This window comes from Ursus maritimus, unplaced genomic scaffold (genome assembly GCF_017311325.1).
Source record: "Ursus maritimus isolate PB19 unplaced genomic scaffold, ASM1731132v1 scaffold_16, whole genome shotgun sequence".
Classification (NCBI taxonomy): Eukaryota; Metazoa; Chordata; class Mammalia; order Carnivora; family Ursidae; genus Ursus; species Ursus maritimus.
Window position 1 is genome coordinate 53,387,928 of NW_024424008.1, and position 23,598 is coordinate 53,411,525.

At 38.6% G+C, this 23,598-nt stretch overlaps 1 protein-coding gene across 1 annotated transcript in view; it reads left to right on the top strand.

Annotated features, from left to right (window-relative positions):
• Nucleotides 1-810: 810 nt before the first annotated feature.
• ZW10 (zw10 kinetochore protein) overlaps nucleotides 811-23,598 on the top strand; it is a 31,190-nt gene continuing 8,402 nt past the window's right edge. Inside the window, exons 1-10 of the mRNA XM_008690059.2 lie at nucleotides 811-980; nucleotides 2,805-2,939; nucleotides 6,930-7,031; nucleotides 7,221-7,298; nucleotides 7,452-7,611; nucleotides 8,871-9,023; nucleotides 9,467-9,658; nucleotides 18,502-18,665; nucleotides 19,242-19,424; nucleotides 23,111-23,349. Of these exons, the coding sequence (XP_008688281.1) occupies nucleotides 876-980; nucleotides 2,805-2,939; nucleotides 6,930-7,031; nucleotides 7,221-7,298; nucleotides 7,452-7,611; nucleotides 8,871-9,023; nucleotides 9,467-9,658; nucleotides 18,502-18,665; nucleotides 19,242-19,424; nucleotides 23,111-23,349 (1,511 nt within the window). The 5' untranslated portion in view covers nucleotides 811-875. The remainder of the gene's footprint in view (nucleotides 981-2,804; nucleotides 2,940-6,929; nucleotides 7,032-7,220; nucleotides 7,299-7,451; nucleotides 7,612-8,870; nucleotides 9,024-9,466; nucleotides 9,659-18,501; nucleotides 18,666-19,241; nucleotides 19,425-23,110; nucleotides 23,350-23,598) is intronic.

The following is a 23,598-nucleotide window of genomic DNA, read 5'->3' on the forward strand; positions in this document are numbered from 1 at the left end:
ATAAATATGTAATGGGGGCACCTGGGTGGCTCAGTTGGTTAAGCGTTTGCCTTCAGCTCAGGTCATGATCTCAGGGTCCTGGGGTTGAGCCCCAAGTCAGGCTCTGTGCTCAGCAAGGAGTCTGCTTCTCCTCTCCCTCTGGGCTCACGTATGCGCGCTCTCTCTCTCCCTCATAATTAAATAATAATTAAATAATAAATAAATAAATAAAATCTTAAAAAAATATAAACATGTAATGTGCTACATAGAAGGAATACATGTGCATTTGTTGCACAGATGTAGTCTATATGTAATATATGCACATAGGTATGTAATGTATGTACATAGATTACATTGTAAACCATGCAACATAAAGGAGTGCAATTTAGTCAGATTTTTTTATGAGGTGGGCCACTTCGTTTGCACAACTCCAGAGGGCACTATTCATATAGACTCTGATGGCCACTGCAGCCCGTGAGGGTGAATATTTAACGAAAAAAGATCAAGGTGGGTTCCTCGGGTATTCCAGCTCGATAAATTTCACAGTTAAGCCTTTTGAAGTTGAGAAAGTTTCGTTTAGGAACTGGTTTTTAAGTACAAAGATTTCATTTCTTCTAGCGAAAAACAGGCGGGAGGAAACAAGCTATTTGAAAACAGCCAGGGAGGGAAACGCGTCTTCCCCAGTTTGCCAGCTACCGGACACCGTGGAAATTCCACCCTAGGACAGTCGCGGTGCCTGCTGGGAGTTGTAGTGCGGCCTCGCCTTCAGAGCCACTGTCTGGACCCCGCGAGACTCAGTTTCCCGGCAGGCCGCGCTCCAACCCCGCCGGCGGGACTGGGGCTGCCGCGCTGGCCGCAGGAGAGTGACCCTGTTCGTGTTGGTTCCAGTCGTGGCGATGGCTTCGTTCGTGACGGAGGTTCTGGCACACTCGGGGAGGCTGGAGAAGGAGGATCTGGGCACTCGGATCAGCCGCCTGACCCGGCGGGTGGAGGAGATCAAGGTGAAGGCCCTGCAGCCGGGGGCTGACTGAAAAGGGACGCCGGGTCGTTTGTGGAGGGACAGGGAAAGGAGTGGGGGCTAAGGGCAGAGAGACGGGGTATAAGCAGTCAGGTGTAGGGGCTGAGTGGGAGGAATGCGAAGTGGGAGGGCTGAGAAGTGTGTACATTGAGGAGCGGCCCGGAGGGGAGCCCAGACAGGGGTTGGGGAGTAAGGAGATGCGAAGGCCTGGCGCGTAGGGGGAGGAGGAGGCGGTGGCCGGGTAGTGCCGGGCCGCGGAGTTAGGGTGGGGAACGGAGGGGTCGGGAGCTTTGGAGGAAGACTGAGGGAACCAGCTGGAGAGGTGGGTCTGGAAGCCCCGAGGTGTCTAGGGAGGGAGCATGTGAGAAGTGAGGACAGGACCACCTCCCTGATTTGTGTTTATCTCCTCTGCCCATTCCTTCTTATGCCATTTGCTGATGAATAAAATAGCTTTGGGAGAATTGTACTATTCTCCTCTCTGAAATTTTTGTCGTTCCAGTCTGTCAAGCTGTTAATGGAACTCTGGTCTTCATCTCTAAGTCCTTTGAGGCTGGTCTGAGTGTTGTAAAACATATAAAGAATGCTTCAGTGGACCCTGCTGTCTTGATATTGATAGAAACCCAAAAAGCATATCGCCATTCACAGTTTCACTCTGTATTTGTATCTTTACCTTGCGAATATTTGCCCACATCTTTTTTGCTTTCATTTAAAGTTGTGTGCACCCGCATTAAGTCTGGATTTCAGGGAGCAAGTTTGGCACCCTATCATAAAGGCACAAGAAGTAGGTCTTCCTCACAGCCCTTGATTTCACAAAAATCGATTCTTGACTTGTAAGTATTCATGTTACGGGGGCCATCTCTTCCTCAACACAGCTTTAGAGTTTTTCACCATTTTTTACGTGGGGGAAAGACTATTAAGCTACCTTAGCATGGCACTCAAGGCTTCTACTGTTCCAGACCTAACTTTCCTTTCACTGGGTTTCCTTCACCAACTTGGAACTTCAGCCAACTGACTATTACTTTCCATGCTCCAAGCAGACTCAGTATTTTTCCTGGTTCCCAAATTTTGCTTATGTGGCCATTTTTTCATCTTTACCTATAGTATTTCTACCCACTTTTCATGTCTAATCTCCAATCTAGTTTCATGCATGAAAAGTATCTCCAAGCAGAGGTGTTTGTGTTTCTGGAAGACATTAACTCTTTTCCTATATTACATTTTTATATTCTGGTTACTTAAGTGTATAGTATTTTTCCTACTTAAAAATAACTTATTTGTGGGCAGACATAATTTTTTTCTGGTATTTTCCAAAGCATTCAGTGCAGAGTATTCAATAATTTGTTTATTGATGAAGCTCAAGTTAAGTTAAAATTTTAAGATTAGGCCTTAAAATTTTATAAGCAAGAGGATAGAATTTCATAGATTGAAGTATGCAGATTGTGGATTTAATTTATCCACTTGCTTTTTCTAGTAGGTATATGATTAAAGTTGGTGGCTGTAGTCTGAGCTAATCTAGTTTAATATGAGAACTTCTGGCTCCCCCTTTTCTTTTGCAGGATTTGTACAACTTTTGGGCAATCCTGGAATTTGGTGATTATTTTCTTCTTGCATCCTAATAATGTTATAGGATCCTTAAGGGTGGAAAGAACGTGATTTTCAAAGAAACCCATTGACTTGGAGGAAAAGTGATGGGGTGTGGGTAACCGGCAAGAAGGCTCCGATGTGGAGGATTCCTTAAGAAAGACGAGCTGTATATTTTTAATAGAGTTTTGTACTCATCCCACTGTAATTCTTCTGTCTTATTTTATAGGGTGAGGTGTGCACTATGATCAGCAAGAAGTATAGTGAATTCCTGCCTAGCATGCAAAGCGCACAGGACCTCGTTACCCAAGTGGATAAGCTATCTGAGGACATTGACCTGCTGAAATCCAGGATAGAGAGTGAGGTAAAAATGGTTCATTCTATTGGTTAGGTTTGTAGGGTAGTAGTTCAGAGGCCTGATTCCTCAGACAATTCAATATTGTGTAAAAGTTTTCAAGACCTCACTTTCCTTATTGGTCAATGGAAGTTGCATTAGATAATTTTAGACTAACTTCCAATTTTAAAATAGAAATATTTTCCAAAACTATAAACAATTTTCATAGTAAATTTTTAAAGCTATAATAATAATAATGTCTTGCATTTGAATAACACTTTATAAATTAAAAAAATAATCTCAGAATTTTATTGTCTTCAAAATAAAGCTGGATCATTTGGCCTTTCCTCGTCTCTTAGTTTAAAATGCTTGCATCTCTTAATGACCAGCATTCTGTTATGGCCTCCACACATTCCAGCCTCAGCATAATCTTGGTCATTTGGCCTTCTCCTGAAAAATTGGCTTGATTTGCCAATTACAACCACTCTGCTTCCTGTCATAAAGCCACTTTATCTGGACACACAAAGAATCCTTGCCTGTCTGGTGACAGGTCACTGTGTTGGGTCAGTGCTTGCTGTGCTTCTTATAGAAGGTCTGGTGGGGTTTAGAAATACTTAAGATGTTTGCCGGAGTGCAGTCATCACAAAAAGAAGTAAGCCAGTCTGGAAACAAAAATAACCACTTTATAATTTTAAAAACATTTTTCACATATATTATTTCACCAGGATTTTTTCCTGTATTTTACTTTTAGGAAACATAGTCATTTGAAGCAAGGAAAGCTGATACTAAAGGTTTAAACAAGTGTAATCTTAGAGGCCTTCTGTACCTATTGCTAAATTACTGGGCAGGGCTCATTGACATCCCAGATCAGGATGGTGAAATGTTTTCAAAGTCCTCAAGGAAAGATGCCCAAGTCTTTTCTCTATGTGATAGTCACTAAAGAAAGAAAGTGAGCAGTTGTGTTTTTCAGAAGTTTGTTACAAAACTTCAATCACAGATGGGGATTTCTAGTTACCTGGAAAATCTATTTAACAGCCAGTTCATCAATCATTCTGATTAGAGGCTTTAATAAAAATAAATCTGTTACTCTACAATTCTGGCACAGTTCAAATAATATTTTCAAGGTGTATTTGTCATTAGTTGATTGTTTAATCTGTGAGGCAATAGTGCAATCTTAGACTGTACTATTAGAAATGCAGTGTCTGGAATAAGAGAATCATGGGCTGTCTGTACCTTTAGCTGACCAGATTACGGTTGGTGAAATTTATTCAGTTCTGGTTGGTGTGTTTTGAAAGGTCTGGTCTAAATGAGAAGGTCCATACCTGAACACTGTGTCATTGGAAGAACAGTGAAAGAAACTGAGGATGATTAGCCCTAGTAAGATTCAAACTATGGCTGGGGAAGGAGCATGAGATTTAGTAGATAGATATTGTGAAGAGATTTACTCAGTCATTTGGTATACTTATTGAGCGTCTACAAGGTGCTGAATACTGTGTTAGTTACTGAACATGACAGTTTTTTATTTCAATATATGAATCTCATGCCAAATGTAGATGACTAAATAATATGATACACATTAAATAGGAATAATTGAAATAGAGGGAAAATATAGCTAAGCTTGGCTTCCTGTACGGAATAGTATCAGACCAAAACCTGAAGTGATAGGTAGTTAGGCAAAGAGGAAGGGTGTTTTAGGTGGACACTGGGGACAGCATTGCAGAGACATAGATGGAATGGAGAGATGTCACTTTCGGAGAGCTGCAGAAATTCCACGTGACTCATGTTTAGAGAGCATGTGGTAAGGGACACAAGATGAGAATAGAAAGGTGAACAGGGATCTTGTCTATCAGGTTAAGCAGTGCGGACAGTATCTCGATGGCATCAGGTTTGAATTTTAGGAATCCCATTCTGCTTGCAGTTTGAAGAAAAGACTTGAGGAGAATGAGACAGGGAAATGAGCTGCAGTTAAACGGTTAAACGAGGCGGTTAAACGAATCAGGGAAGAAAGGATGGGGGCCTGCTCCAAAGTCAGTGGCACTGAGGGTGGAGTAGAGGATGAGGATGAATCCTAGTGACATTTAAGAGATGGGATCTTTGGGACTTGATGTGGGGAGTGAAAGATGGAGGAGTCAAGGATCATGGAGAATGAGGCCACTGATGTGCCATTCACTGAAAAGAGAATCCAGAGAAGGAGTAGGTTTTTGTGGGGTGCCTGTGGGATATGCAAATGGAGCTGCACAATTGGAGTGTATTAAGATGAAGGCCAGACTTCAAAAAGAAATGAAAAGAGGGCGGGGGGAGAGACAGACCTGAAATGCAGTGGCTCAAATGGCATTTTGACTGTAGTAGTCCAGGCTGCCAGGCTGATTCTACACAGTCAAGAATGTGAGGGGATCTGAGATTTTAATCTACTTGCAAGTTAGCTAGTTAGCCTGCCACAATTTCATGGATGCTACTAGAAGACGTGAAACTCCTTGGGTGAGAGATGAAGGACAATTTATTACAGCAGTGGGCAGACTGAGCATTTTGTACAGAGGTTAAGAGCAAAGAGAGGGCGCAGAGGAGGCACATCTGTTTTCTTGACTCAGACTTGGAAATGGTGCATATCACTTCTGCTTGTATTTCATTGGTGAGATCTTAGACACATGGTCACACTCCACTGAGAGAGGCTACAGTCAGGTAACCGTGTGCTGTTACTGTGGGGCAACAGAAAAATGGCTTTTAGTTGACAGTTTACACATCACCCATCCATATACGTGTTTGGAGCTTAGGAAAGTGATGTGGATAGGAGTCTTTAGAAATGGAAGCCACGAGCCTTGATTATCCAAAGAGACTGTATAGAGCAGGGTTTCTCAACCTCGGCACTGTTGATTTTTGGGGCTGGATAGTTCTTTGGTGTGGTGGGCTATCCTGTGCATTGTGGGATATTCAGCAGTATCTCTGGCCTCTACTCACTAGATGCCAATAGAACTCCCTCAGTTGTGACGACTAGTCTCCAGACACTGCCAGATGTCCCTAGATGCGAGTGGGTGGAAAATACTATTGTTTTTTGAGAACCACTGGTTCAGAGTAGGAAAAGGGCCAGGGAGAGAGGACTATCAATCTGTATGAAGTGGTCAGAGGGAAGATGAAGTTCCCCAAAGAAAATGAATGGCCAGAGAGCTAGGAGGAAAATCAGTGGAGAATAATTTCTGGGAACTAAGGGAAGGAAAGTAACTGTACTAATAAACAGTTAAATGCTGATGATGTTTGCTTTGGATTTAGCAACAAGGAGTTGATTGGTGTTTGGGGCACTGTTTTGGAATAGTTTTGATGGAATGGTGGGGGTAGAAACCAGATCTCAGTGAGTTGTAGAATGAATGAGAAGGAAGAAAGTAAAGACAGTGAGCATGGATCACTCTTGCAAGAAGCTTGTTTGTGAGAGGGAGGAGAGAAATAAGGTAGCCACTGAGAAATAGGGGTTGCTGAGGTGGAGGGAATTTTTTTTCAAAGATGGGGGATACTCTAGTGGGTATTCAATCAGTATATATTTCATGAATGAAGAATGAATTAGGAAGAGGTAAAGATATGGAAAAGAAGAATGGATAGTGCAAAGTCCTTGAAAAGGCGGGACAGAATGGGAGGTGGATTCTGACTCAGCATAAAATCTTTCTAGTAGTTAGAGCTATCAGCTGTAGAATGAGTTGTCACATGGCAGTGGGGATGCCCCTGTAGTCATCTAGGTGGATGAGCTCTCTGATGAAAAATACTGCTTAAATTAAAGCTGGGTGGTGACATGGCCCTGTTATGTTGGTGGCAGTGGGTACTGCTGCATAGGGTAATGGTTTGGACTAAGTGAACTGCTGAAGATCTCTTCTAATACATTCTGTGATTTTTTGTTGTTGTTATTCCAATCTTAACCAGCATTTAAATTTCAGCATGAATTATGTTCACCTAATAAATCTTACTGATTAGTTATAAATGTTTTATTTCTTAGATGTAGTATAGCTTAAAAGTACTTACCTTTGATGTGTGGATTAGGTTCGCCGGGATCTTCATGTATCAACTGCTGAATTTACAGACTTGAAGCAACAGTTGGAAAGAGACTCAGTAGTCCTAAGTTTGCTTAAGCAGCTGCAGCAGGTCAGTAAACTCAACTCAAACTTTAGTGTTTTGCTGGTGAGAAAGTCATTTTTTTCCATTTGGTCTTATTATTAAATGTGTATCCCCCTGACTCTAAGGTATTTTTTCGTATGTTAAAAACAAGCAGACAGACTTGAAATAATAGGATGTATAAAACAAAATACTTAATAACTATGCTTATCGTTTTAGTTTTCTACTGCTATTGAAGAATATAATTGTGCATTAACGGAGAAGAAGTATGTCACTGCTGCTCAGTGTCTGGAAGAGGTACTAAACACTTTCTCCACAATATAAGCAATTAGTACTGTTTTTGTTTTTAGTAAATTTTGTGTTCCATGTATTCCTTATCATTATACCAGTATATTCTCATTGCTCTGAGTCCAGATGGAATGTCTAATGGTGATTCCATTTCACTTCTAGGCACAGAAATGCTTGAAGTTACTGAAATCCAGAAAATGCTTTGATTTAAAAATGTTGAAATCTCTCAGCATGGAGCTCACAATACAGAAACAAAACATCCTCTATCACCTTGGAGAAGAGTGGCAGAAGCTGATTGTGTGGAAGTGCCCACCATCAAAAGGTGCTGCTGACCTCAGGTGGACTGCTTTGCTTCATCTGCCTGAACCAGTGTGGCCTCTGAATCTATTCTAAATATTTTTTACTGGTGGATAAGGAGGTTTTGTTTATCAGTCTCCACTGCACTGAGTTCTGTTATGCAGAATGCATGTTAGGACCAGCTCCTCACTTTACTTCCCTTGCATCTCTCTGTCCTCTTCACGAGGAAGGAGCACAGTGGGGGACGGTGACTGGGTGGGTGGGTTCACGTGATCAGGGTGCAGCGGAGGAGGCAGTTAAGACCGCACAGAGTCTCCACTGCGTTGTAGGTACACCCATTCCCAACAGCCCTTATCCCAACAGTTTACCTTGGCTAGAAAGCTTTGAAAAGCTGTTCAACAATTTTCTTTCTTGGTGAGGAAAGAAGACAGGGGGGTCAGTGGGACAGGGCTTTGGCTCCGTTTTTTTCAGTCCTCGGGGAAAAAGTCGTGGCAAAATCATGAGGTAGGGGGTGCTTTGCAAGATGAAGAAATAGGATTACTTTGGCCCTGGCTTTGCTTTATGCTGCTTGGCTCTCAGGCTCTCTGCTCACTTGTAGGTGCAAGCCTTCTTTGATGTCTTGTTTACAGTAAAACCTCTGAAAATATATGTAAAGGACATGCCATTACACCTTGTATATTTTCTAGTATTGAATCTTGAAATTTAATTTGTTTCAGTGTCCCCCAACCCCTTTCCCATATCCACTTGGGCCTCCGAATTCACTAAATATGTATGTGTGTATATAGACACGCACGTGTATGTATTTCAGATATTTTGAAGGAAGTAACCTAGAAAATTTTGGGCTATATTTGCAGGCAGACTAAAATTAAGAGAAGCTAACAGGCATGTTAATTCTTTGTTATTATTATACACCCTTCTTGTTAAACTTACTAGGCAGGCTAGTCTCTATACTCAGTAAGAAAGAACATTAAAGAGATCTTAAGTAAAACTAGGACCCCACTTGTCATTCCTTACCTTCTCTCGATACACATTTAATAAGCATTTATTAGGCATATCATCTTGCTTTTGCATTTAGTTTGATTCTTTGAATATACCAAAAACAGTCATTTCCTGTTTTAAAGTGATGCCAAGGACACATATGTCATAATTAAAATTTGGTTACATTAGAAGTATATTGTAATAAAACCCAAATTTCGGAATCTCAGTAGAAAATGAGCTCTGGGGAATAGAAGTGGGAATATCTTGTATTGCTGAGACAGCTGATGTTTTCCCCCTTTTTCTTAGATACCAGCAACTTGGAATCTTGCCTGCAAACAGAACTTCATTTATGCATTGAACAGTCTCAGAAAGAAGAGAAGACCCCTGTGCCACCAATCAGTTCTGTCCTCTTGGCATTTTCTATTCTTGGGGAGCTACAAATGAAGCTGAAATCGTTTGGTAAGGCATACTACTTTGTTTCATTTTCATGAAATCTCAGAATGGTGTTAAAGGAGTGACAGAGAAGTTTATAAAATATTCTCTAGATAATATTGATGATGGATCCTAGGCTTTGGCCTTATGAGTCATCAAATGGAATTCTCATAAATACTACCCTTTTTATTAAGGTCTTGGATCCTTCCTTGACTTTTCTTTTTTCCTTTTTTTAAACCAGCTGCTGCTATTTATTTGATTTGACTTGAGTGATTTAAATAAAAATCTGTAGACAGTCTGGGGAACTTCAGTGGGAAAACCTGCAGTGCATAATGAGTGGTGTGTGATGTCACAGGATATGTATTTTTATTGTTAGGTTCAAAGATCTTTTTTGGTGGTGGTGGGGGGCATGCTTGCTTTTTTAAAGTTTGTTCCAGTGATTTCTGATGAATGTTCATATAATTTTTCAGGTCAGATGCTGCTGAAGTATATCCTTAGGCCTCTGGCATCTTGCCCATCGCTTTATGCTATTATAGAAAGCCAGCCTAACATCATTATTATTCGTTTTGAGTCTGTAATGACTGACTTGGAACATCCGTCACCGTCTGAAGTTTTCGCAAAAATCAGACTGGTACTGGAAGTGCTCCAGAAACAACTTCTAGGTCTGTATCCCCAATGGAGTGCTTTTATATTTTTGTATTTAGGAAAAGTCAATATTGTTTTTAAAAGTAAATGTTATTTTAAAGTAGATAAAAATGCCCCCAATCTGAATGTATAGAGAATTGGAAGTGAGTAAATTATGCCGTAGGAGTAAAGTTATCACCTGCTTGTTTCCTGCTCTGCTTTATATTTGTTCTCCTATACTGAAAATAGGGTCACCAGTGCTACCCCAGATTCTGTATTTGTAATATTTAGTTGAATTCTAGGATATACTTCTCTCACTGGACTTCTACTAACATCACATTTTGGGATTCTTGCTTTAATTATGGGAGAAGCAGAGATGAATTTAAGTACTCTTTTTTATTTTTTTTAGAGAGCGAGACAGAGAGGTGGGGAGAGGGGCAGAGAGAGAGAGAGAGGGAATCTTAAGCATGCTCCACCCCCAGCACAGGGCTCAGTCTTACAACCCTGGGATCATGACCTGAGCCAAAATCAAGAGTTGGACGCTTAACCGGCTGAGCCCCTCCCAGGCGCCCTGAACCAAGGTCTACATATTTCTCCATTAATCTGATAGAAACAAACTAGATTTAGCATAAGAAATAAATTACATTCTTAGCCTATTGTTTAGATCTTTATATATTCATAATTGAAATAGCCAGTTTCTGTATTGCTTGAATAATTTTTTTGGTTGTCATACTATTAAAAATAAAGTTTTTCTGGGGTTTTAATACTGTTCTTTTGTTATTTGACTTAAAAAAAATTTTTTTTTTATTGGCTTATTTTGACTTACCTTCTTTATACTTTTCAGTTGTCTTACTGAATAGTCGAACGTTCTTGATGTAGAAAAAATAAAAAACTGCTGGTGTTGTTTGTATGCCTTCCTGGCAGTCATTTAGTTTATTTATATAAAATAATTTCTGTGTAAAGGAAGGAATTGGTTCTAGTTTTAACAGTAGCAGAGAAGAAAAAAAGTCTTCAGACTTATATAAACTGCAGAAATCCAAGGTAGTTTTCTTGTTCCTTCACTTAGGGAAATAATACATAGGTATAAACAAAGTATCCAAGGATTGGAAAGAACCAGAGATCTCTGATGCTTGAGTCTCCTCTCTAACACTCCCATCCATGGGTCACATAATCAGCCTGAGCATTGTTAGTGAGGGGGAGGTAACTTCCTTTTGATGCATTCTGTCCTGCCTCTGGGCAACTCTGAGTTTTACAGAGTTTTTGTTTGTTTGCTTGTTTTTTAAAAATCATGTCTCCTTTATCTATAGTAAATACTACTAGCAAAACCTCCATTTTGCAAATTAAATCTTCAAGGTAGTTTAAAAAATTTGTTCGAAATACATTGCTCTGTAATGCCTGTTTTATTGATGCTATTTCTACTGTGTGTAGTATATAGAACATGTCTAATTCCTTTTACACATTATGGACTTTCAAATTCTTTACAATAGCTGTTACTTCCTCTGTATCTTACCACCAATATAAACGTCCTTAGATTTTTTTGAATGATGTAGTTTAAGTTCTTATTTTCATTGCTTTTCTGTGAATATATTCCATTTCTTCTATAGTCTTTTTTTTTTTTTTTTAAGATTTTATTTATTTGAGAGAGAGAGAGTGAGAACACGAGTGGGGGGGGTGCAGGGAGAGGGAAAAGCAGACTCCCTGCTGAGCACGGAGCCCCATATGGGGCTCCATCCCAGGACCCTGAGATCATGACCTGAGCCGAAGGCAGACGCTTAACCACCTGAGTCACCCAGGCACCCCTATTTCTTCTATAGTTTTATTAAAGTATGGTATTCAAAACAGAACAAAGTATTATAGGTATAGTGTGAACTAATTCAGAGTAGTTTGGGAGCACTCATGCCCTCATTCTCAGTTCCAGGCTTCTGTGACTATAGCCAAAGCCTTTTTATTTATTACACAGTTAACTCACTGAGCTTAATCTAAATGAAAATCCTATGTCACACTTAATGCAATGCAAACTGCTGCTCTCCCATCTTATACTTGACTTTTTGGAATTAACACTAATCTTTGTTAAATTTTACTTGATAACATTTTGTAGTGTTTACTGTCCTCTCCCCTTCATGTCGCATGCATAATTGATACCCATGCTTTCATGTAGTTTAATCTGAGTCAGTGATGATATTGTTGTCTGGGATAGGGTTACAGTCAGAGGGTGCTCTGGGGAGTTCTGGTACAGACAGACCTCTTTACAGTTTTACTTTGCTCCATTAAATTAATCAGTACTATACTTGTTGATCTATTTATAAGTTATCTTCTATCTAGGATATTCAGAGCAGAAGACAGCTCATCTCTTTATGCATTTTAGGCTCTAGTTTCTCTTTTACCATTTATTCTTTTCCTTCTGGTTTAGAGATCACTGTCTTTGACAAAGAAGAGGATAACAGAACGAGTTCAGGAATTTTGTGTTCTCTTTGATATCCGTCAGTGTGCATTCATTCCGTTCCTTCATCTTCTTGATCTAAATATAACCTGAAATCATATTTTGAGTCCTTAGTTCTTTTTGGAATCCTCTATTTTCTTTGGATTTTAGTTATTCTGAAACTTCCTAAGGGCTTTTGCCCTTCCTTTTATGTTTGCCTTTGGTTATATGCTCTTCTTTTCACCTTTTAAATCTGTATTTTTCCTCAAAATTTTCTTTATTAGAAAGCATTGTTATACCAACAACAAAGGAGCTTTTATTTTTTTATATTTTATTTATTTAGTTTCATTTTAATTCCAGTATAGTTAACCTACAATGTTATATTAGTTTCAGGTGTACACAAAGGAGCTTTTATTTAATCTATTTATTTTTTTAAAAAGCTTTTATTTATTTATTTGACAGAGAGAGAGTGTGTGTGCTCATGAGCAGGGGGAGGGGCAGAAGGAGAGGGAGAAGCAGGCTCCTGGCTGAGCAAGAAGCCCAGTGCAGGGCTTGATCCCAGGACCCTGGGATCGTGACCTGAGCTGAAGGCAGACGCTTAATCAACTGAGCCACCCAGGCACCCCTAACAAAGGAATTTTTAAAAGAGGAAAAAGAAAAGTCGTTTGGAAAGAATTTGGCAAAATATATAAAAAGCCTTGATAGTAAGTTCAGATCCTTTGAACCAAGATTTCAACTTATAGGAGTCTGCCCTACAGAAAACTATGTATAACGATGTTCATCATAATGTTACTTATAATACTGAAATACTGGAAAGTAATGAAATTTTGAAGAATAGGGAATTAAGTAAATTATATAGCTATGTAATAGATCACTTTGCGTAATTATGTTATACTTTATTGTATTGAATTTTTAAAAAGTAATGATTGGTTTTTAAAACTAATTGCTTCCAAAAAGCCAACAACGAGCATTCTATTAAAGGATTAAAAACTATTTCTATTAAAATCAGTTATAAGTTGGGAATGCATGCTACCATTAATATTCTTTGGTATTGTTTTAGGGGTTGTGCTAATGCAAAGAAGAGAAAATAAAATAAGTAGGAATATTAAAATAAAGAGAAGAAATTATCTTTATATATAAATGATATAATTGCATACCTAGGAAACCAAAAGACTCTACTACAACTTTTATAATTTATACTATTATAAATCATATTAAATTTATAATTTAATTTAAATTATATTTTATATTTATATTTAATGTAAATTTATCATATAAAAATTTAATTGTTTAGATACAGTATGAAGATATAAAAATCAGTAACATACTTTGTGCAGTAATAATATATTAAAATATAAAGATATTTATTATGCTAACAATCTATAAAATTCTTAAAGATAAGTTTAATAACAAAGAAGAGGGGAGGACACATGTGAAGAAAACCACAAAACCTTGAAGCATGTAAAGTAAAACTTGAATAAAAGGAAGCTTTTGTGGATTAGAAGACAGTGTCATAAAATTGTCAGTTCATTCCAAATCAGTGTATAAATTTAATACATTTCCAATCAAATACCCATTGTATATGTTCAAACTCAATAAATTACTCTAAAGCTTACATCAAAAATAGATTTGGAGAATTGCCAATAAAGATTTAAGAAATGGGACAATTTAAAAATTAAAACTATGATCTTGGTACAAGGAAATAAGTGGAATGAGAAAGAGTAGAGCAGAAGTAGAGCCAGGATAAATGAGAACTTGATGTTTGATCAAAGTCACATTTCAGTTTAGTGGGACAGATAGTTCGTTTAGTAATGGTGCTAGCAAAATTGGCTGTCTGTGCGATAAAACAAAGTTAGATTCCTGTTTCATACTTCATACCGAAGTAAATTCGAGATGAATTACAGCCCTCTGTGTGGAACAATGACAACAACAAAAATGTTAGAAGAAAATTTAGGAGATGTGAATAGTCTGAGGAAGCTCAGAATGCATAAAGGGAAGGACTGACAAATTTGTCTACGTATAAATGTTAAGTTCTGCGTGGCAAACAATACTGTAAACAAAGTCAAAAGATAGGGAACTGGGAGAAAAGTCTTGTAAGACGTTTGACAAACAAGACGTTATTATAAGGACTTTTTTTCCAAAGGAAAAGAGAACACTAATAATAGAAAAATAGGAAAAAATTTGAACAGGCAATACATGGAGAGAAAGTGCAATTTGTTAATAACATAAAAATGTGTTGCTTAACCTCTCTAGTAGGGGAATGGAAATCACACCATCGCGGTGAACTTTCATCCTTAGGGCTAACATTAAAAGATCTGTGTGAGACACTTCTGGTAAGAAAGTGGAAAGGTAGTCTTCTTCATTGCTTTTTGTGAGTGCTTTGTAGAAAATAATATGAAGTTCTATAGTGTATGTAGAGTAAAATCTAAAATGTGCATCCCTTTGACCTAGGGATTCCACTTTTTAATCCTTTACCGAAGTGATACCAGTAGGTTATATGTGTGTGTGAGTAGTGTTGTATCCTTGCACACTGGACTGTGCACCATTTGAGAAATGGTTATAAAACTTATGTTTGAGCCATACTGTGGTACATTTTGCAGCTCTGGAAAAGAAATGAAGTAGAGCTGGATATATTGACTTAAGAGATGGCCATGATCTGTTTTTAAGTGATAAAAAAAAGTTCAATGTAAAATATATGGCATGAACCCGTTTTTATAAAAAAGAAAGCTGTCCCTTATATGAGTATTGTATTGGTTTGCTGGGGCCACCTTAACAAAATGCCATAGGCTGTGTGACTTAACAGAAATGTATTTTCTCACAGTTTTGGCGGCTGGGAGTCCCAGATCAAGGTATTAGCAGATTTGTTTTCTCCTGAGCCCTCTCATTGCCTTGTGGACAGCCTTCTCACTGGTCTGTCCTCTGTAAGAGTGTATTCCTGGTGTTTCTTCTTCTTCTTATAAGGACACTAGTCATATTGGATTAGGACCTCTCCCTAGTGACCTCGTTTAACCTTTATTACCTCCTTTTTAAAAAGATTTTATTTATTTATTTGAAAGAGTGAGAGAGAGAGCATGAGCAGGGGGAAGGGAAGAAGCAGACTCCCCGCTGAGCAGGGAGCCCAACATGGGGCTCCATCTCAGGACCCTGGGATCATGACCTGAGCTGAAGGCAGATGCTTAACGACTGAGCCACCCAGGCGCCCCCCCCCCCTTAATTACCTCTTTAAAGGCCAGGCAGTATCTCCAAACCCAGTCACATTGGGGGTTAAGGCTTCAACGTATAAATTATGGGGGAGAGTGTACAATTCAGTCCAGATCAAGTAGGTGTGTATTTGGCAATTCATGTATATATATATATATATATGGCCTCTGTGTGTGTGTGTGTGTGTGTGTGTGTGTAGTATGAATGTAAAGGAAGAAGAATACAAACCAAACTCATTGCATTGGTCACTTGGGCATGGAGAGAGAAGCTTGTGGGTATGGAGAGGGAAATTTTTGGCTTTTTGTTTATTTCTTTACAAATCTTAGTGGTTTGGGACTTGTCATAACAAGCAAGTTTTGCTTTTGCCATGAATGATTTTCTAGGAAATATCAATTACAGATTTTTATCAAGGAGCAGAAACTCTGAACATACAAATGATTGTAAAAGAAATTTGAAAAGTTGTTAAAGACTTACCGCTAAAAAGGTCACCATCAGGCACAGAAAGTTTATAGTTAAATTCTGTGTATACTTCAAATTATAGATAATCCCAGTGTTAATCAGACTCTTTGGGTCAGTAGAAACAAAGATGAACATGTCCTACTTAAGTTTTTAAAAACCAACATAGGGGCACCTGGGTGGCTCAGTCAGTTAAGTGTCTGCGTTTGGCTCAGGTCACGATCTCAGGGTCCTGGGATCCAGCCCCTTGTCAGGCTCCCTGGGAGCCTGCTTCTCCCTCTCCCTCTGCCCACCCTCTCCCGCTTATGCTCTCTCTCACACACTCTCTCTCAAATAAATAAAATCTTAAAAAAAAATAAAAATAAAAGCCAGCATAAACTTAATACCAAAATGTAATAATGATAGCTTACAGACAGAGAAAATACTGTAGAACAATTTTACCTTTGGCTTATAAATGCTAACATTTACAAAATATAGTAATTTAAATCCAACAGTACCTTTAAAAAGGAGACATTGTTTATTCTAGGAGTACAGAGGTGTTTAGCATAAGAAAGCTATCAACCAGTTTATTATGTCAGTATATTAAAAGGGGTTACATCATTAGATATGGAAAACATTGATAAAATTCAGTACCCTTTCTTAATAGAAAACTAAAATAAGAATAGAGTACTTTTTAATAGTATGGTGAAAGGTTTATGGTATTAGCTGAAAATGTCTCTTAGTATTGTTTATTATCTTTTAAAAAACAGGTTTTTTTGTTTTGCTCTGTGTTAGTAAATGGCAGCTGCCATTTATTGTGAAATTTGTGACATATTTTCTTCTGGTCTCTCTTTTATTCCTTTACTGTCCCCATGATTCTCCTTGCTTTTGCATCTTCACTTAATTCTGCATCAGTAGTGTACCTTGTCCATAGTTATTTTTCTTAAACTTAGAAAAATAATTATATCGTAATTAAGGTATTTCAATTTAATTGCCGTTTACAGTTTATATAGGTACCATTGTAGCTTGTGCTGTATGCATAAATATTCAAGTAAATGCATTACAGTGTTATATTGATGCATAGAAAACAAATAATTCGAATGGAATGAATCTGTTTACACTCACAGGATTGGTGATGTGTTCGTGGGACGTACTGGAAATGATAGGTGTGCCTGACATATGAGCAGTACAGACAGCATAATTGCTTACGCGGTACAGTGGTTCAAGTGACATTGAAGTCTTTTTGAAACAACAAAGTTGTTGTGCTTAACAGAAGACTACTTTACCCTACTTCCCTTTTTTTCTTTTACTTAAAAATTTTTATTCAGTGGGTGCCTGGGTGGCTCAGTTGGTTAAGTGTCTGCTTTCGGCTCGGGTCATGATCCCAGGGTCCTGGGATCGAGTCTTGCATTGGGTTCCCTGCCCGTTTCTCCCTTTCCTCCTCCCTCTGTGTGCTCTCTCGGGTAAATAAATAAAATCTTAAAAAAAATTTTTTTATTCAAAAAATATGCAGTGGTCCCATGTACCCTTCCGCTGTTTTCCTCAGTGTTAACATCTCGTGTACCCATAGTGCAATATCAAACCCAGCAAACTGACGATAGTCCAATTCACAGAGCTTACTCAGATTTCACTGGTTTTACCTGCAGTCGTGTGTGTGTGTGTGTGTGTGTGTGTGTGTGTGTGTGTGTAGTTCTGTGTAGTTTTATAGTAGATCCATGTAGCACCACCTTAAGCAAGATATGGAACTATTCTAGTACCACAAGCTGCTCTGTGCTACCTCTTTATAATCACACAGCCTTGCTTCCATTTTTTAAAAGATTTTGTTTATTTGTTTGTTTGTTTAGAGAGAGAGCGTGGCAGAGGGGGCAGAGGGAGAGGGAGAGAGATGCAGAGCTCCATCTCACAACCCTGAGATCGTGACCTGAGTGGAAATCAAAAGTTGATGCTTAACCGACTGAGCCACTCAGGTGCCCCCCCGCCCCCCGTTTCCATTTTTAAATTGAAATTGATTAAAAATTTTAAAAATTCAGTTCCTCAGTCACACTAACCACATTTCAAGTGCTCAGCAGCAAAATGTGGCTGGCGGCTATGCAGGTCTAGACTTTAGACATTGTAAGGTTCTCAAGGCTCTGAGATAATATGCTTCACTTTGTTTTAAGGTTCTTAAAGGTCCTCCTTGGTCAATCAGGACTAGGTTAAAAATAGCTTATCTCTTTTATGGTTCCGTTTCCCTTTACATTGGTCACTGATTCTTAACTATTATTTATTAATTAATATTGTATTTTAAACAACTCCATTAAAATGTGTTGGGGTAAAAAACCACCATACGATATCCTATAGAGAGGCATTGAAGTATTCTGTTTGCTAGATTAGGTATTATGCTCTCATGTAAGGTGTTTATTGATATTTTACTTAGGATAAACACGCAGATCCTAGGCAGAGATGACAGAGAATGTTTATTCATTATTAAAAAACTGGGATTTTGTTCTAAATGAGTTTCAACTTGGTATTCAGAATTTCTGAATGCTTGTCACATAATTGGATCAGTAGATTAGCAGGTGATTACTGTATAATGTAGATGGCTTAAGACTTTATTGTTGTAAAGTACAGGCAGTAATACAGTGCAGACTCTTCAGTTGAGCAATGAAAATAAAGTAATAATTGTATGTCATACTTTGTCCCACGCAGGCACTTGAGATAGCTGTGGAATTATCCGTGCTGTTTTCTTCCCCATCCTAAAATTAAAGAATTTTAGAAAACTAGGGAACTTGAACATAATCTGAACTGTGAATGGCTTCTTGTTTAAAACTTTTTCTTTTGATTCAGATTTACCTCTTGATACTGACCTAGAAAATGAAAAAACATCTAAGATCGTATTGGCTGAGATGCTTGGTGACATGATCTGGGAGGACTTGTCTGAGTGCCTCATTAAAAACTGTTTGGTTTATTCTATCCCAACTAATAGCAGCAAATTACAGCAGTATGAAGAGGTGAGTGCAGAGATACCACAGAAGGCTGTGAGAAACTGTAGGTGCCTCTTGGTGTCTTTTGTTTTTCCTTGGAGACCTTTTGCTCTTTAGTGACATCTTTAAGGAAATTATTAATAGGGAGTGGAAGCAAATTCCCTATTACTTCATTTCTCTCCTTGCTTTCTACCTTTTGATTGGAAAGTATGTTTTCTTTTTAAGTATATTTTCGTTAGTGAGACAACTTTGAAAAACAATTGTTCTTTTATACTCGTATCAACTATAGTAGCTACTATGTGACATTTTACTTTTTTGCTTCTTTTTAGCATTTCCTTGAACATTAAAATAAGTGTAATTATTTTAGAGATCTTCGCACTTTTGCTGAGAATCAGAAGTTTATATTGAAGGTACTATTCCTAATGAACTTAGGGCTGGAAGAATGTCTAATACATGTATACCTGCTAACTGCTGGTCTGTTGTAAGACTGAAATGACACAGTTGGTCCTTGTTATTTTTTGTACCTTGGATATGAAAGTTCAATACTGGAAGGGACTATGTGTATATAATTCTTTTTTTTTTCCCTTTGTCTTTCTTTCTCAGATCATACAGTCCACTGAAGAATTTGAAAATGCCCTCAAGGAGATGAGGTTTTTAAAAGGAGATACTACCGATTTGCTGAAATATGCCCGTAACATCAATTCTCATTTTGCTAACAAGAAATGTCAGGATGTGATTGTGGCAGCTAGAAACCTAATGACCTCTGAAATTCATAACACTGTGAAGGTATTGGGGGTTATCATGTATTATGTTGTATTTAGGAAGCGATGTGCATTTTTGAGACAAATATGGTAGAGTGGAAGAGAGCATAACAGTTGCTGAGCCCACTGAGAGAAGTTGCTCATCTTCCAACGGTTAGTTCTCTCATCTTTCAGGTGGTCCTGATTTCTGCGTCTTTCCTAGGATACTGGGAGGCCCGGATGAGATAGGGCACATGAAAGTGTTGTGTACCTTGAAAAGCCCATGTAAATATCCTGTTGTTGGAATTAGACCGTATATCAACCTATGTAGATTTTTCTCAACTTCATTACTTGAGTTTTTTAGTACTCAATTTTGTGACAGATGTATGTTGGGCTTTGTTATGTCCAGAGATTATAGTCTGTTGTGAAAATGTTGACTTCATGTCTTAGGCTAACAGAGGCGCTAATTTTGAAGCCAAAGTCATAAACAAAAAAGATGTAATCTTTGTAGGGTATCTACAATTATCTGCGAAGTCAGTGGGCTCTTTAATTTGCGTGAAGAGTAATTTACTCCTTTGACCTTAGATAAGCTTGTATATTTTCTTTTCTGTTTTTTTTTCACATTTTACATATATAATATAATATTTGGTAAATGTAAGGTATACTTAGATTAAAGTAAAACATAGACTAAGTTAGTCCCTTACTAAGGTAATTCCTCAGCCATTTTTCTCCTGTCACAGTGATAGGGACTAGACTCTTCTTCCCTCTATCCCGTCTTTTGCTATCTTCCCTCTTCCTTGGGGGTACCTTGTAACTGTGTCCACTCAGCAAAATAGTTCATTAGCCCTTTGAGGTGCACAGATTTTAACACATTTTGAGGTATTTTGGATTGTTACGGAGCTGTAATCCACTCAGTACCAGCAGCTGTGCTGTGGAGTTTTATTTATTTTTACATAAATATTACTCGATTATGTAATTCTCCTGTACAAAATCTAGTGGCTTCCCGTCTCATTTAGAAAAAGACCCAGTAGCCTGACAGTAGCCCATAAGGCCTTGTAGGATTTGTCCCGCCATTGCCTCTCTGACCCCATCTCCTGTCGCATTCTTCTTCGGTTACTTTGCTGCAGACACGCTGGACTCATGCCGTTCCCTGGATTTGCTAGGCCCACTTGGTTGCAGAACCTTTGAGTCTCTTGTTCCCTTTGCTTGGAATGTTTTTACCACAGCTGACTTGTTTCCTTTCCTGGCAACTCTTTTAAAATTGGGACCTCCTCCTCTTCCTGCACCCTTTTCTCCCTGCTTTATTTTTCTTCGTATCTCTTATTAGCAACAAACATACCGTATAAATTATTTATTGTTTCTTTCTCTCTAGAAAATAAGCTCCATGTGGGCTTTTTTTTTTTCTCTTCGCCACCCTTTTGTCTACTGTTGTATCTGTAGCACCAAGAAAATATTGGTACACAGTACTGTGTATTTAGTGCTCAGTAAATATTTGGTAAAGAGTTAATATATGTCCCACTTTCCTGTCCCGTAACTCCTTGATGTAAATAGGATTGTTACTGGATTGCTCTGTGACCCTGGGCTAAATCTTTTAACCTTGTTGGACCTCATTTTCTTCTTCTGTAATGTGACAGAATTTTTTTTTTTTTTTTAAGATTTTATTTATTTATTCGACAGGATAGAGACAGCCAGCGAGAGAGGGAACACAAGCAGGGGGAGTGGGAGAGGAAGAAGCAGGCTCATAGCGGAGGAGCCCGATGTGGGGCTCGATCCCGTAATGCCGGGATCACGCCCTGAGCCGAAGGCAGACGTCCAACCGCTGTGCCACCCAGGCGCCCCTGTAATGTGACAGAATTGAACTAGATAATCTCTGAGCTCCCTACTCAGCTCGTTCTGACATTCTATAAGACTACATTTTCCTCAGGACTCAAACCCTAATAGTAGCTTTCTCTAGGTCAGGGTTTCTCCGTAGTGGCACTGTTGACATTTGGGACCAGGTAATTCTTTGCTGTTGGGGGCTCTTTTGTAGGATGCTTATCATATCTCCTAACCTTTACCCACTAGATGCCAGTAGCACCTCTCCCAGTTGTGACAACCAAAAATGTCTGCAGACATTGCCACATGTCCTCCAGAGGGCAAAATTATCCCTAGTTGAGAATCTACAGAGTCCCACTGGTCTAGATTTGATCCTGGTTCTTTCTCTTTGCATTTAGGCCCTGAGATTAGATCTTCTAAACTGCTCAACTTTGAAAAGATCCTCTTCCTTTTTCTAAAAGCCATTTTCAACTTAATTGCCTTTAATGGTTTTCATCTAAATTCTCTCTAAACAATTCTCTATATGTACCCACTATTTTCCATAAAGATCTAAAGCTACTTTTTGTTGGTGGTGGTTTTCTTTTGGCATTTTAACCTCACAGACGCCAGACTAGATCTTATATTCTTCCATCATGGGTTCCCCCACCTTCCTCAAGAAGTCACTTGATTGGGTCATGTATATTTTGGGCCCACTGTTTTTCAGACAAACATTAGCATTTTTTAATCATCTCTATAATTATATTTTTTGTTCTACTCTCTATCTTTGCCATAAATTTGACTGCTGGCTCCCAGACATTTGTATTCTCATTTAAACTTCTTAATAGCCCTTTGAAATAGGTATTATTATACCATTTTGTCGATCAGGAAAGCAGATTTGATGACGTACACATTTTTATTAGACTTGGAGCTTTTTCCGTTAGAGACTTTGTAGAGAAGTCCGGCATGTGCAGAGCAGGACTGCTGCTCTTGCCCTGGAGCCCGCTGCTCCCACCTGCTTCATCTCTGGAAAACAAGGTTTGAAGACCATGATTGTAGTACAATTTCTTCATTTTACAATGAGAAAATTGAGGTCCAGAGAGGTTAAATGACTTTGTTAAAAGTCAGCATAAAAAATATCACTGATGTTTCCAGACTAACAGCCTAGTGTTCTTTCAGTTGGTTTTGATACCCAAGAATTTGCTTTGCTTTGCTTTTTTTTTTTTTTTTTTTTTTTTAAAGATTTTATTTATTTGACAGAGAGAGAGAGAGCACACATAAGCAGGGGGAGCAGCAGGCAAAGGGAGAAGCAGGCTCCTGGCTGAGCAAAGAGCCCAATGTGGGGCTCAATCCCAGGACTCTGGGATCATGACCTGAGCTGAAGGCAGATGCTTAACCGACTGAGCCACCCAGGAGCCCTGGAATTTTCATTCTGTATAAGTGTTAGGGAAGCTTTTTGGTTTTGGTTTGAAGTTTTGTTTTGTTGAGTGGAGGATTTGCTAGCTGAATGGGTTATTTCTTAGGCCAAGCCAACACATGTTGCTTGTGGGAAATAATTTGTTTAATGACAACAGAACACAAAATTATACTGGTCTGGAATAATTTAGTGGTCTAGTCTGAGAAAGATGATTTTGAAGGTCCTTTCATTTACCTGAAATCTTGGGCCAGTTTCACAGCTTTGCTCTTTCCATCAATATGAAGAGTACACAGAAGAAATGGAAGAATGGCACAGTAAAGGGGGTTCTTTATTTCTTATGACATGCTCTCACCCCAGTTTGAGCAGTCATTAAAATAATTTCCATATTTACTCAGATCTTTTGATCACTCTCAGAGCCACAACTTGATCATCATGGAGTCCACCAGTATCTTACTGCTGTCTGTGTGCTTGCATTTGAATTATTCTGAGGACAATACATATTCTGTTTTATGTTTGAATCTTAGATTACTCCTGATTCTAAGATAAGTGTGCCGGACTTAGCCCATCCTGAGAAGGATGAAAAGCTAGAAGTACAGAAAATGTGCACAACTCAGTACAACGAGGTGGTGAATTTAGAGCCTGAAAATACATTGGACCAACATTCCTTTTCTTTGCCCACGTGCCGCATCAGTGAATCTGTGAAGCAGTTAATGGAACTTGCCTATCAGACTTTGCTAGAGGCAACAACCAGCAGTGATCAGTGGTAAGAGTTCTGAAAATGGCAGTGATGTGGTTACATGCGTATCTAAGCATTTATTGAGAAAATTAGCTGGAAGTCTTTGGGTTTTCTTATCCCATTAGTTAGTACTTTTTTTTCCCTAGAAAAACAGTGCAGCACACAGATATATATCAGTAATTCACTTTTATTTTCAATAACATGTACTTCTTGCAGGGTGTATTAGAAATGGAAGCATGTGTATGGGTGAATGAATGGAGTTTCTTTGACATTAAA